The sequence below is a fragment of the Sander lucioperca genome, chromosome 10 (genome assembly GCF_008315115.2).
Source record: "Sander lucioperca isolate FBNREF2018 chromosome 10, SLUC_FBN_1.2, whole genome shotgun sequence".
Taxonomy (NCBI): domain Eukaryota; kingdom Metazoa; phylum Chordata; class Actinopteri; order Perciformes; family Percidae; genus Sander; species Sander lucioperca.
The window spans coordinates 28745208-28757351 of record NC_050182.1 but is presented as its reverse complement, the minus strand read 5'-3'; the positions used below and the strand labels follow the sequence as shown (position 1 = coordinate 28757351).

The following is a 12144-nucleotide window of genomic DNA, read 5'->3' as shown; positions in this document are numbered from 1 at the left end:
AGAACTCAGCTCCTGAGCACAAATAAAACCTCTGCAACCATGCCTTCATCGCATGCACTCAAAATTCATATTTAAAGCATTTTCAAAGCTGCACAAGTTGTTTTACATAAGATACGATAGGGAAGGCAGAGTGATGTGTGATGCGTACCCAGATGCATTATTGAAAGTCAACGAGAGATGAATTGGGTGGGAGTGGTATGGGACATTATGTAATCACTGAGTGAAGGAGCCAGAGAGGGATAAAGATGTTCCAAACCAACATAACCCCCATGCCCTCAGCTGGAGTAATGCACTGCACCATCGCATGTGCGTGTTTGCCCGTGCTTTTGTGCAAATGAGCAAGAGTGACAAGGGAAACAGAAAGTGTGCGTCAGTGTTTTGGGTGTGTCTACTGAGCGTGTTGGTAGTCTCAGAGTCTGTGGTTCCAGTCTGTCACTGTCTCAAGGGACTGTGAGTGCTGCTCCTCTTCTCCTCCCCTGTCTGTTCTGTCTCTCGTCCCTCTCCTGGGTCCAGCTCAACACCTGCTCTTTGCAGTAGTCACAGGGCAGGGCACAGTGTTCCTAAGCAACTGAAGGCAACGCGAGTAGTTCATGTAGTCTTTGTTTCTCTCTTTCGCTCTTCCTCTATTATCTCTCTGACTTGCTCGTTCTTTCCCAAACTAAAGCAGAGGTAACAGAAACAAACTGTATCCAAAAGTAGGCTTACTCGATTTCTGTTTGTACCCAGCTGGGATTCACTGGATTAAGAAGAAGAAGAAGACATGCCTTAATTTATCCTGCAAGGGGAAATTCACATTTCTTCCTGTCAATGCGCTGTTACAGTTAATGTTAATGTTTAACACCACCAGTTTTTGTGCTGCTTATGTGTCATCATCACTGTGTTCAGTGATCAAAGTCTAAAGGGAAAAATAACCATTAGCGACTGTTACTGTGCAAAAGAGACATTTTCTGTTTCTGTTTGGTGTCTCCCTTGCTCATTTTGGACTTTATGACAAGATTTACAGAGTCATCTTTGGACTGGTAAGACTTTTTCTTCAAATAAGTTGCCCTGAAATGACATGGGACACTGCTCTGCATGCCACATAAACTTGCCTCTGTGAGACAAAGGTGATGGCGCCTTACCCCATGTATCTGTGAGAATAATGAACCCGTTTTCTCCCCCCCCCCACACCACCCCCCTCTGCCTATGAGCTGTATGGCCCTAATGGGGTCAGGCAGATGGGTGGGGACCATGCCGGGGTCCATGAAGACAGCTTGTGTGTATGTGTGTGCACGTGAGCGGACGCACGTGTGCTGGGTGTTTTTTAATTTTAATTTTTAGATATTAAGATGGTTGAGGGTGGGTCTGTTGTTGAACATGACAGTTTCTAAAGAATTTTTGAAACTGTGCCTCTTTTAATATCTCACCAATTGGCTCGAGGTTGTAGTTCCTGACACCCTCATACTGTGCAGATGAATGCAACTCGCTGGTGCCTGAAAAGATTGGGCAGGACTCTGAGAAGTATTTCTGTTGCCTCTCTGCCCCCTCCTGTTTCTGGACATTGTACTATGTTAATGATTGCACTCTTTGGCCCGCCTTACTCCATGCCTTTTTTTGGGACTTTTGTAGCAAAGAATGTGTTTTACCTAAATAGGGATGTTAAATGTACTTGATAATGTAAATACATTCTTTAAAAAAAAGTAGGCCTACTGATACTAGTAGAAATCAGTCGTTTATCTGCAGCTTTTTTGCATTTCTGTCGTGTGTTTTAAGGTTAGATTTCTGCAGCATCTTTACATATTTTAGCATAACTATATAGGCCTATTTAGTGCGGCTCTAATCAGCATTATATGAAAGTTGTGTCCATCTCCTCCACTTCGGCATGTATGCGGCTGTGAGGCGTGCAGGTCGATGCTCAGTTGGTCAACTCCACCAAGCTTCAGTATGAGACTCCACCCCTTTACGAGCATCGGACACCTTCAGCACAACAAAGCATGTGTCGCTCCGCAACATTGTTTGTCCTCTGAACGTGCGGAATATAGGATTTTGTCGGATTTTGTGCTGCTTGCTTCCACATTGATGCTAATCATAGAGTAGGTAAGCCAAATATAGGATGTATGTTCCACGGTTGGTGGGGATGAGTTAGTGTTTATTTGTTTTCTTGTACATTCGGCGCCATTTTCATACACAGATTGTTTAAATACCCTGGCACGTTGGCCCGATACAGCCTGCAACTGTTTGTGCGGTTTGATTGAGAAAAAAAAAGTTGGAAATTTTAAGTCGTATTAAATAGCTTACCTGTGCGATTTACACGATGATTAATTTGCTAAAGCAAATTAAAATGATATCGCCTAAGTATTACACCGATTAAAATAACCCAGTAAAACGTCACATCCCCATAAATCAGAAGCGCTCCTTATCAGCGGAGGCAGCGATGTGTTTTCTCCATTTGTGAGTTGTTTTTGTAAAATTGAATACCGTAGCCATGCAAGTTATCAGTCTGCTAAAAGAAGGCGCACAGTTTTTACTTTTAAGGAAAACTCACACTAAATATTTTTTGTACTTTGACTAATAACATAGATAATATTATACAGTAATGCAATTGCTAATAAAATGTGATAACTGATTTAAAAAAAATTATGACTATATGGGGAAAAACATCTCTTCTCCTTTCTGGCTGATCATCACATAAAGTAGCCTACAGTATAGAGGTCTGATAATATCTATAATTTAATATATGATTTATAAGAAACAAATCCTAAATTAATATAATGAACTGACTGAATGTGACACAATTGTCATATTTTATCCCCTAACTCATTCTTATGTGAAGTAGTTATTGTTCCATATTATGTAGCCTACTTCATATCAGGGTGTTCTTGGTCTTGAATGCTTCTCTGTGAGGTGTGTACAGCTGTTTCCAAGAATGTCTCTGCGGAATGTTTTTCATCCTGTTTCAGAGATGGCATTGCGTTTGGATTTCATTTTCCACTTGACATGACTTGCTTTTACCCAAAGAGGAGTGTATGGGTTAAAAATGTGTGTGTGTGTGTGTGTGTGTGTGTGTGTGTGTGTGTGTGTGTACCCATAACACACTTGAGATGAGAAACTCATCCAATAAGCCTCATCTCCATTGATGATACTGCTGGATATATATAGTCCGATAATCTTTTATGAGGCGCTGCAGATATGACGTAGGAAGCATGAGACGGCGGCAGCATTGAAGCCTCAGGACTGAAGAGTGCAACAGAAGTAAACACAGGTTAAAAAATGACAGAGATAAGACCCAGGTGCTCGGGGTCTCCAGTACTGCTGAATCAGCAGTGTTGTGAACACAGAGCGGCTGAAGTGATGCTGAAGGATGTTTTTTTGCTCTGCTGTGTGAGAGTGAGGTCACCGAGGTCCCAGGAGAGCTTGCTGGTGTTAATCCTCTTTTGGGAGTTATGATGCATTCGTACAGTTAGACTACTACTCTGTTGTGTGTGCATTCCTAAATAGAGAACAGACTCCACATACAGAGTCGTTTGCTCTTCTCTTCATAAATCAGGGAGTCTGTGGGTTTGACTACCTTAAATACCATGTAAAAAATATGAAAAATGTTACATACTATTTGCACAAACAATTGCAAAATTATTCTATTTAAATACAGTCAATTGAGTTCATTAGTTGAATCCTTTAACTAATTACTTTTAGTATCAAGAAAAAAGATATCAATTGTTTTGTGTGTCCAGCATAAAAAAGAACACTTCTTTCATAATGTGCACTAATGTACACATTCACTATTCCTTCAATGGGCTTTGGCTAAGGGGAATCGTTGGAGATGGATTCAGGATTGCTTTCAGGGCAACCACATTAAATCAATCAAGCTACTTCATTCTTTTCCCATGTTGGTTCATGTTACATCATCAGGCTCACAGACCATCTGTGTGTATTGATCAGTTAAGAGCTGGGTTTGGGATAGGTTTACACAAAGGACTTGACTAAAATAAACCTTTTGTAGCCCAAGACATTTTTGTTGAATATCACGCAGTGTCACAGAATCCAAGATTACAGCTCCAAATTAGAAGTTTGATCACATTTGGAGTCACTCTACATATGCCTCTCAATAATCTTAGGATCATTTAATAAGAAGTACATCTGGACATTATAAATACTTGAGATAGTCAGTATTTGTGTGTATTCACAATGTTCCTGGGCAGGCTTTTGTGCATAAACTGAACATAGAAACAGTTTATCCAGGCACGTGTTAGCGTGTATGTTGGCATGTGTTTACTTAGAGAGGTTAATAGGAGCCACCATGTGGCCAGATGACTGATATCTTTGCTTTCAGTTTATTTCTGTTGATTTGCAGCCAGGTAGGCGGGGCTCCACATAAAACCATGAATCAGCACAGCTGATCGCCACTGTGCTTCTGCCAGCTCTTCTCTCTCTCCCACACAGATGCACGCACACCCAGAGAGGAAGACCCGAGACACAGTGAGAGAGAGACAGAGAATCAGAGTGGAGGGAGGCTGATTGATACTGAGTGAGATAGATACTGTAGGCATGTAGATGGAGATAATCTCACTTGGTCACTTGGGGGATGATTAACTCTAAACTCCTTCTAATTCCTTAAGCCTTCTCTCAGTACCCAGGACACTTGCTTTCTTTTTGTCCAAGTATTCCTACAGGGTAATGTTGTAGAACTCATGTAACTTGTCAGTCAGTGACCAGTGTTTGTTGACTTCCCCCAAAACATTTCTCTGCTGTCTTAACGACCTGTGCGAGTCCTATATGCAGCGGTGTGTGCATTTGCGGCTGTGCACACATGTATGCACATGTGCATAAATGCGTGTTGTGTGCTGCACAGTGTGAACAGAAATAGATATGAGCTTGTCTGTAAAAGGCTAATTAGTCCCTGCATCCTGAGTACATGTAGCTATTTATATACTATACCTCCTCCTCTGCTAGCTCTCCCCTATTCAGCCCTCTCGTCTCATTTTATCACACCCTAACAGCAGCACTGCAGCATCACTGGCAAATAATATAAAGGTTTTATTGTCTAGACAAATTCGTGACAATGTCTTTTTAAAACTGGAGACTTGGATTAATGGATGATTAGAGTGAGTTTGGCGTTAGAATCAGTTAAATTACTGAGTTAGCTTTGAGTCAAACCTTTGTGCATTATTTTAATGAGAACAAATATAAATTTGAGCTTACACTGTTTAAGCATGTGAAATAATGCAAGTCATTTGATCTCCTGAAATCAAGTAAAATGTGACTTTTCCTTTAAGTAAAATTCACTGAGTCAAATCAAATTTCAAATGATCTTTCTGTGGGAACATTAAATTCAAAGTAAGTCACAGAAACTCTAAATCTAATCCTGATTTATCTCTGGCGAATCCAGCCCTGGCGTTTGCACCTGAACTCAGCAGCTCTTTGAGGGCTCGAGGGTGGCCTACTTCATTTATAATTTAGCTCATTACAGTCACTAATTATGTAGGATTTGGGCACATTTTACAGTACAGCAATATTTCATCTAATTACCTCCACACCAAAAATGAAATATGCATCACATTATGAGAAATTTGTGCTGCTTTTGAGAGGTCATGTGGTGTGTGTGGCTGCCGCTATCTCAATCAGTCATGATGCAGGGTAGTCCTGCTCAGCTGGCTGATAGCAGAGATGTTAGGTAGGCAACACAAAATGGAGGAGGCAGCAGACACAAGCTCAGCTGGTCCATTAGGAGCATGTCTGTGTCCTGACAATCACAATTGAGATGACAGAGCATTAAAAGACCCAGAGGAGCCCGTGAGCGTTGATGCATACCGGTGTGTGTGTGTGTGTGTGTGTGTGTGTGTGTGTGTGTTGACCTAGGGAATATGCCTATGGGGGGTCTTGTGGGGGGAAGGGTAGGCAGGATTAGTTATAGTGTGCAGCACAGTTATTGGTCACTGGACACAAACAATGGGAGGGCTAAAGAGGATTTGGTCTGTGTGCGCACCCCCTCCTCCCCTCCTGCTGTCCTGTAGTGCCAGTGGGAAGTGTATGGTATAGAGGGCGAGGCTGCACCCTTTGGGACAGCCCTGTACATCTGGAAGATTGGCCTGCCTGCCTGTCTAGCATTCCCCCTCCCCCACTCCATAGTGGGACTTGAACTACATATGGAAGAGACAAACACAGCCACATTAAGTCACCAATTAGACAATGCCTAGTGCAGACAGGATGCAAATCAGCCTCATTTAATAACAAACATTGATTGTGATGTGAGCCACTTTAACTGATATATCTCACTTGATTGCATAATATCTGCTGTGTATCTCCGTCATTTGTGTGATTTAATCAGCTGGTTAGAAGTTTCTAAATATACCAGATCTGCCCTCTGACTGCCGAACTAGGAAATCAAAGTTGTGTTCATTAAACTCCAAGGCCCTTGTACTGTAACTGTGAATCAACTGTGAAGTAATTTAGGCAAGTATGCTTGCACTGTTACATACTGACAACAGTCTTGGTATCTTCCATCACTACTGTACAGTAGAAAAGGACAGAAGGTAACATTTGCTTCTATCTATAGTGTTTTTGAGGCAGATACTGATAAACCAGTCCTACTCATTGGTTTGCAGCTCTGCCCACAGTGACCTACTCCACCAAGAAATATTGATTGAAACGATTGATTGGCCATTTTATATCACGTCATGGTATAAATGCTCGCTTCGCCCAGTCCTAGTACCTTAGATGACCTGTGCAGGAGGGGCGTGTGTGAGACGAAGAGCCAGGCATGCTTGGCGAGGATGATCCAGACGGCGCTAATATGCAGCTCCAGAGCAGAATGCCTCCTTTGTGTCAGTGAGATTTAATGAGTCTGTGATAGGCCGTGTTGTGAGCTCGCCCTCAGAACTCCATGTAGACACAGAGATACTCTTCAACAAGGAGGGCTATTGTGTGATGAAGTGATGTTTGTGTACGTGTGTGTAAGTATGTGTGTTTAAGTGAGAATATAATCTGTCTGTGGCAGTTGGCTTCATGTTTTATGAAAAAAAGTCTCATTTATCTCGGAGTAGACAACTGACAGTAACTTAAAGCAGCCATTTAAATTACCTATTGTACAATTTGCTCATGGTAAAATTGCTCTTGATTAGAGGATCAGCTGTTTGTTGTGTTCCAAGTATAGCCATGCTGTGCACTGTCACACTCTGTACAGCACTGTGACCTTTCTCCATCTCTGACTCTCTTCTGTTCCCCTTCCCAGTGGCTACCATGACAACAGAGGCAAGTGCAGTGAGCGAGGCGGACACAGAGGGCAAGCAGAAGGCCAGTGGCGCCGAGCCCGAACACGAACCAGAGAACAAGCAGAAGCCAGAGGCTGCGGCGGCGGAGCCGGAGGGGGAGCAGTCGAGCAAGAAGGCCCAGGAGCAGTCCTCTGAGCCTGGGCCTGCCGACGTAGCTACCTCCCCTGAGGAGGAGCAGTTGAAGCCTCGTACCCGGACCTCTGCTGGCAAAGGCCTGTCTCGCCTCTTCTCCTCTTTCCTCAAACGCCGCTCACAGTGCTCCGAGGAGGGGTTTGAGGCAGAGAAAACCAGGGAGGAAACGGCAGACAAAGAAGAAAAAGCTGACAAAGCAGAAGAGGAGAAGGAGGAAGAGGTGAAAAGTGAAGAAAAGGAGGCTAAAGTAGAAGCGGAAAAATCAGAGGTAAAAGAAGTGGAAGAGAAGGCAGAAAAAGAACAAAAAGAGGTTAAAGAGGGAGAAAAGGTTGAGAAGAGGGGCAGTAAAAAGAAAAAAAAAGAAGCCAAGAAGAAATTAGAGAAAAAGGATGAAGGGAAAGTGAAAAACGACGAGGAGAAAAAGGAAGAGGAAAAAGTGAAAAATAAAGAGGAGCAAAAGGAGGAGGAGAAAGCACAGCAGACTGTAGAAAAGAAAGAGGAAAAATTGGAGACAAAAGAAAAGAAAGAGACTGCTGAAGTTAAAGACAAAGTGGCAGAAGCTGGTAAGAAGGGTAAAGAGGAGGAAAAAGTTGACAAGAAGTTTGCAAAGAAAAAAGAAAAGGAGGAAAAGGTAAAGAAAAAGGAAGAGGATAAAGCAAAGAGGAAAGCAGAGGAAGAAGACAGAGTTAAGAAGAGAGAAGAAGAGAAAGCAAAGAAGAAAGAGGAAGAAAAGGCAAAAGAGGCCGAAAAATTAAAGAAGAAAGAAGAGGAAAAGACAAAGGAGGAGCAGAAAAAAAAAGACGAGAAGCCTAAAAAGAAAGAAGAGGAGAAACCAAAAGAGGAGTCAAAAAAGAAAGAGGACAAGGCGAAAGAAGAGGTAAAGAAAATAGAGGAGGAGGAGGAAAAGACAGAAGAAAAGCAAAAGAAGGAAGAGGAAAAAGGGAAGAAAAAAGAGAAGGGGAAGAACAAAGGGAAGAAGGAGGAGAAAGGGCAGAGTGAGGAGCAGGTGAAAGCACCAATTGCAGCTCCAGAGCCTGAGCTTAAAACTGAGCCAGACACTGAGCAGGCTCCTGATCAGCACTCGATAAGCAGCGCAGAGACACAGGTGAGTGTGACGCTGACAAACATTACACAATTACACAGATCATTCGCTTTCTTGCCAAGACTTAGATGAGAAGATGGATGCCACTCTCATATCTGTCTGTTAAATATAAGGCTACAGCCAGGCAGCTTAGCATATCACAAAGACTGGAAATGGAGAAACAGCTAGGCTGACTTAGTCCAAAGGTAACTAAATCCTCCTGCCAGCATGTTTAAAGCTCAAAACGTACCCGTTTTATCTTGTCTGTTTAATTGGTACAAAATCCAAAGTGTAAAAATTACAAGTCGGGATTTAACAGGGATTTATGTGCCAGACTGATTCTTTTCTTCTTGCCACTGTAAAACAAGATTTCTGCTCCAGTCCAAGGAATAGTCACGCATATTAATTGACCCCCCTGTTGTTTTTACACTTCGGTTTTGGACTGATTAAAGAAAAGAGATAAAGCTTGTTGAAGCAATGTGTGAGCTGCTAAGCTAACTGGGTGCTGGCTGTAGTATCATATTTAACGGACCAATCTTCTCATCTAACTCTAGGCTAGAAAAAGAAGGGCATTTTCCAAAATGTCAAACTTTTCCTTTATACTGTGTGAGAATTGAGACAAAAACAGAGCTTTCATGTATACACATTTATGCAGCAGACTGGATTGTAGTACAAAAACACATGTTTTTTTCTTTCTAATGAATTTTTTATGATGTGGACAGCTTGCTCAGCGAAAGTAACAATGCTGGTTTGAGCTGAAAGCTTGCTCTGATACTAAAATGATCTATGCTGGTCTGAAACTACAGCAAGCATACAACAGCAGTATTTGCTGTTTACTAACATCTGTAGTTGTATTAATTATAGTGTTGTCAACATTTAAAAAAACATTTAATTTAGTAATGAGTTCCCATAAACAACAACTAGAGACCATCTTGTGGTGGGATCACACTAGCCTCGGACCTCACCCATTTTTGATCACTGACTTCATTTTGATCTCAACTACACACTTGTAAAGTTTTGTGACTTTATCTTGCACGGTTGTGATGCTATCGCAAAGTACCTAAATCCTCCTCTGTGGTAGTTCCCACTCTAGTAGGTGTCTCCAGGGCCACATTTTGCCATGATGACACGCACACACTCACAGACTCACAAGGTGAAAACTATACCAGCGTCTCTGTTGCATCTGGTAAAAAAAAACATTGAGTCCTCCCACATTCTTTTCATCTGTATTTGACATACTTTGTAAATGTCTTGTGTTGACTGTACCAGCAGGCTCAAGAGGAACACAAGGAAGAAGCTGCGATAAAGAAGGAGCCCGAAGTTGTGGAAGAAGTGAAGGAGGACACAGACAAAAAAGAGGAAGAACCAGCAGAACAGGAGAAAGAAGCCAAAGGAGAGGAGAAAGTAAAGGAGAAGGCAAAGAAGGAGGAGGTGACGAAAGTGGAGGCGAAGAAGGAGAAGCCTGTAAAAGAAAAGAAGACAGAGAAGAAGGCAGAAGAGGCTAAAGGCTCCAAACGTCAGAAAACCATGCAATGCAAAGTCACCTTACTGGACGACACTCAGTTTGAGTGTGAGCTTGATGTAAGAAACCTCCCAAATTATATTATGTTGTCTTGTGTTTGTGGGTCGCCCCTGTTAAAGATTCATATGGTTATGAAGACTGAAGAATATCCCTCTCCCTCTGTTTTGTCTGTCTGTCTCATGTAGAAACATGCTAAAGTCCAAGAACTTCTAACAAAGGTGTGCGACCACGTCAACCTGCTGGAGAGAGATTACTTTGGCCTCTGTACCTGGGAAACCCCAAACAGCAAGGTAGGCTGATTTTTCTACTTGGGTAGTTTTAGTTACTCTGCAAACACATAACAGATATTTTACATGATACTGAAATTGGCTGTGAGCAGTTGGTAATTTTTGTTCTTACATTTTTCTGCAGACATGGTTGGAATCCACCAAAGAGATCAGGAAACAGGTTTCAGGTGCTGTGTATGAGTTTACGTTCGGTGTAAAGTTCTATCCTCCTGATCCAGCACAGCTAACTGAAGACCTCACCAGGTGAATGTCCCTAGTGTTAAAGAAACAGTTTGACATTTTGGGAAATCTGCTTATTCGCTGAGATGTGACATGTTATTTAGTGAGCTTTAGAGGCGCAGGTAGGGAGTTTTTTTTTTTTTTTTAAACTTTGGACAGAGCCAGGCTAGCCGTTTACTCCTGCTTCCAGTCATTATGCTAAACTAAACGCCTGTTGGTTTTAGCCTAATATATAGAGTACATACACGAGAGCGGCCTCCACCTTCTCATCTTCCCAAGCGTGTATTTCCAAAATATTGTCACTACAGTAAAATCTTGTATTATCACTCATGAAAAACAGAATACAGTTTTCATGTCTTAATAAGTTGTTTTTTTTACCTCTTTAGGTACTTTCTGTGTCTCCAGCTGAGGAAGGACATTATGTGTGGTGTTCTTCCCTGTTCCTTTGTCACACTGTCCATGCTGGGCTCCTACACAGCCCAGTCAGAGCTGGGAGAGTATGACCCAGAGCTCCATGGACCAGATTATGTTAAGGAGCTGAGCCTGGCCCCAGGACAGAGCAAAGAGCTGGAGGAAAAGGTGATGGAGCTGCACCGCACATACAGGTAATCAAAGGGGATGGGCACTGTTCGGAGCAACGTAGTGATGGCAATCTTTAGTTAACACATATGTTTTATTAAGTTTGACTAAGCACAATTCAGCAGACACAAACTGTGAAGGACCTCTGCATCTTCAGTGTTTATATAACTTTTTAGATGGATGATTTGACCAATCCTTCAAATAATCCTGACAATAAAACACATCATTAAAAAGACCCTTATCATCTGTGTTTTGCCAGGGCTATGAGTCCAGCCCAGGCAGACATATTGTTTCTGGAAAATGCCAAGAAACTTGCCATGTATGGAGTTGACCTGCACCAAGCTAAGGTAGGTTTTTGTTTCAATTATGTTACCTGTTGAGATTAGTGTTGTGTGGGTTAACTGATTGTGCAGCGTGAGAATGTCTGCCTCCCAGTGGCTGTTTATTGCAGGTTTAGGGTGATGCCGTGTAGTGATACAATATCATTACGGTTTTATCCTGTTTTTGTGCATGCAGGATCTTGATGGTGTCGACATTATGCTGGGGGTTTGCTCTAGTGGTCTGATGGTTTACAAGGACAAGCTGAGGATCAACCGTTTCCCTTGGCCGAAAGTGCTCAAGATCTCTTACAAACGCAGCAGCTTCTTTATCAAAATTAGGCCATCAGAGGTAAGTCTAACTTCACATTTTTCATTCAGTTTTTTTGTGTAGCTGGATTTGATTTAGAATTAGTTTTTATTGTTTCTGTACCTCATCCAAACACCCAATATGTTTATCCCAAATCCTACTCCACTTATCTGTTACCTTGGTCTTTGTCTTTTATCAGTTACCTATACTGTAAATTAACAGCGGATTTACTGATGGACTTTTTTCACCTAGACACTCACTGGACTTTTTTTATGTTCATATATTGAGTTTACTACATACTAGCATTAGACTTCAAATGTTATTGTTGGATTGTAATCCCACAGCTATACACATAGACTTAACTTGATTTAACAACTGAGTTTATCAATTTAAGTTAATTTATTTCGAACAAAATAATACAAACTGCAATTCAGATTTTGATTCTAGACT

The 12144-nt window shown here is 41.8% G+C and overlaps 1 protein-coding gene across 24 annotated transcripts in view; it reads left to right on the top strand.

Annotated features, from left to right (window-relative positions):
* LOC116049367 overlaps positions 1 to 12144 on the top strand; it is a 32976-nt gene that overhangs the window by 1612 nt on the left and 19220 nt on the right. For 10 of the 24 annotated variants that reach the window (XM_031298949.2, XM_031298947.2, XM_031298943.2 and 7 more), the window contains exons 1-8: positions 1888 to 2072; positions 7208 to 8484; positions 9730 to 10041; positions 10168 to 10272; positions 10394 to 10512; positions 10875 to 11093; positions 11327 to 11414; positions 11584 to 11736. In XM_031298949.2, the coding sequence (XP_031154809.2) occupies position 2072; positions 7208 to 8484; positions 9730 to 10041; positions 10168 to 10272; positions 10394 to 10512; positions 10875 to 11093; positions 11327 to 11414; positions 11584 to 11736 (2274 nt within the window). In that variant the 5' untranslated portion in view covers positions 1888 to 2071. Of the gene's footprint in view, positions 1 to 888; positions 1020 to 1887; positions 2077 to 7207; positions 8485 to 9729; positions 10042 to 10167; positions 10273 to 10393; positions 10513 to 10874; positions 11094 to 11326; positions 11415 to 11583; positions 11737 to 12144 lie in introns of those variants that run through there. The other 14 variants (XM_036006575.1, XM_036006573.1, XM_036006572.1 and 11 more) reach the window with 8 other exon arrangements.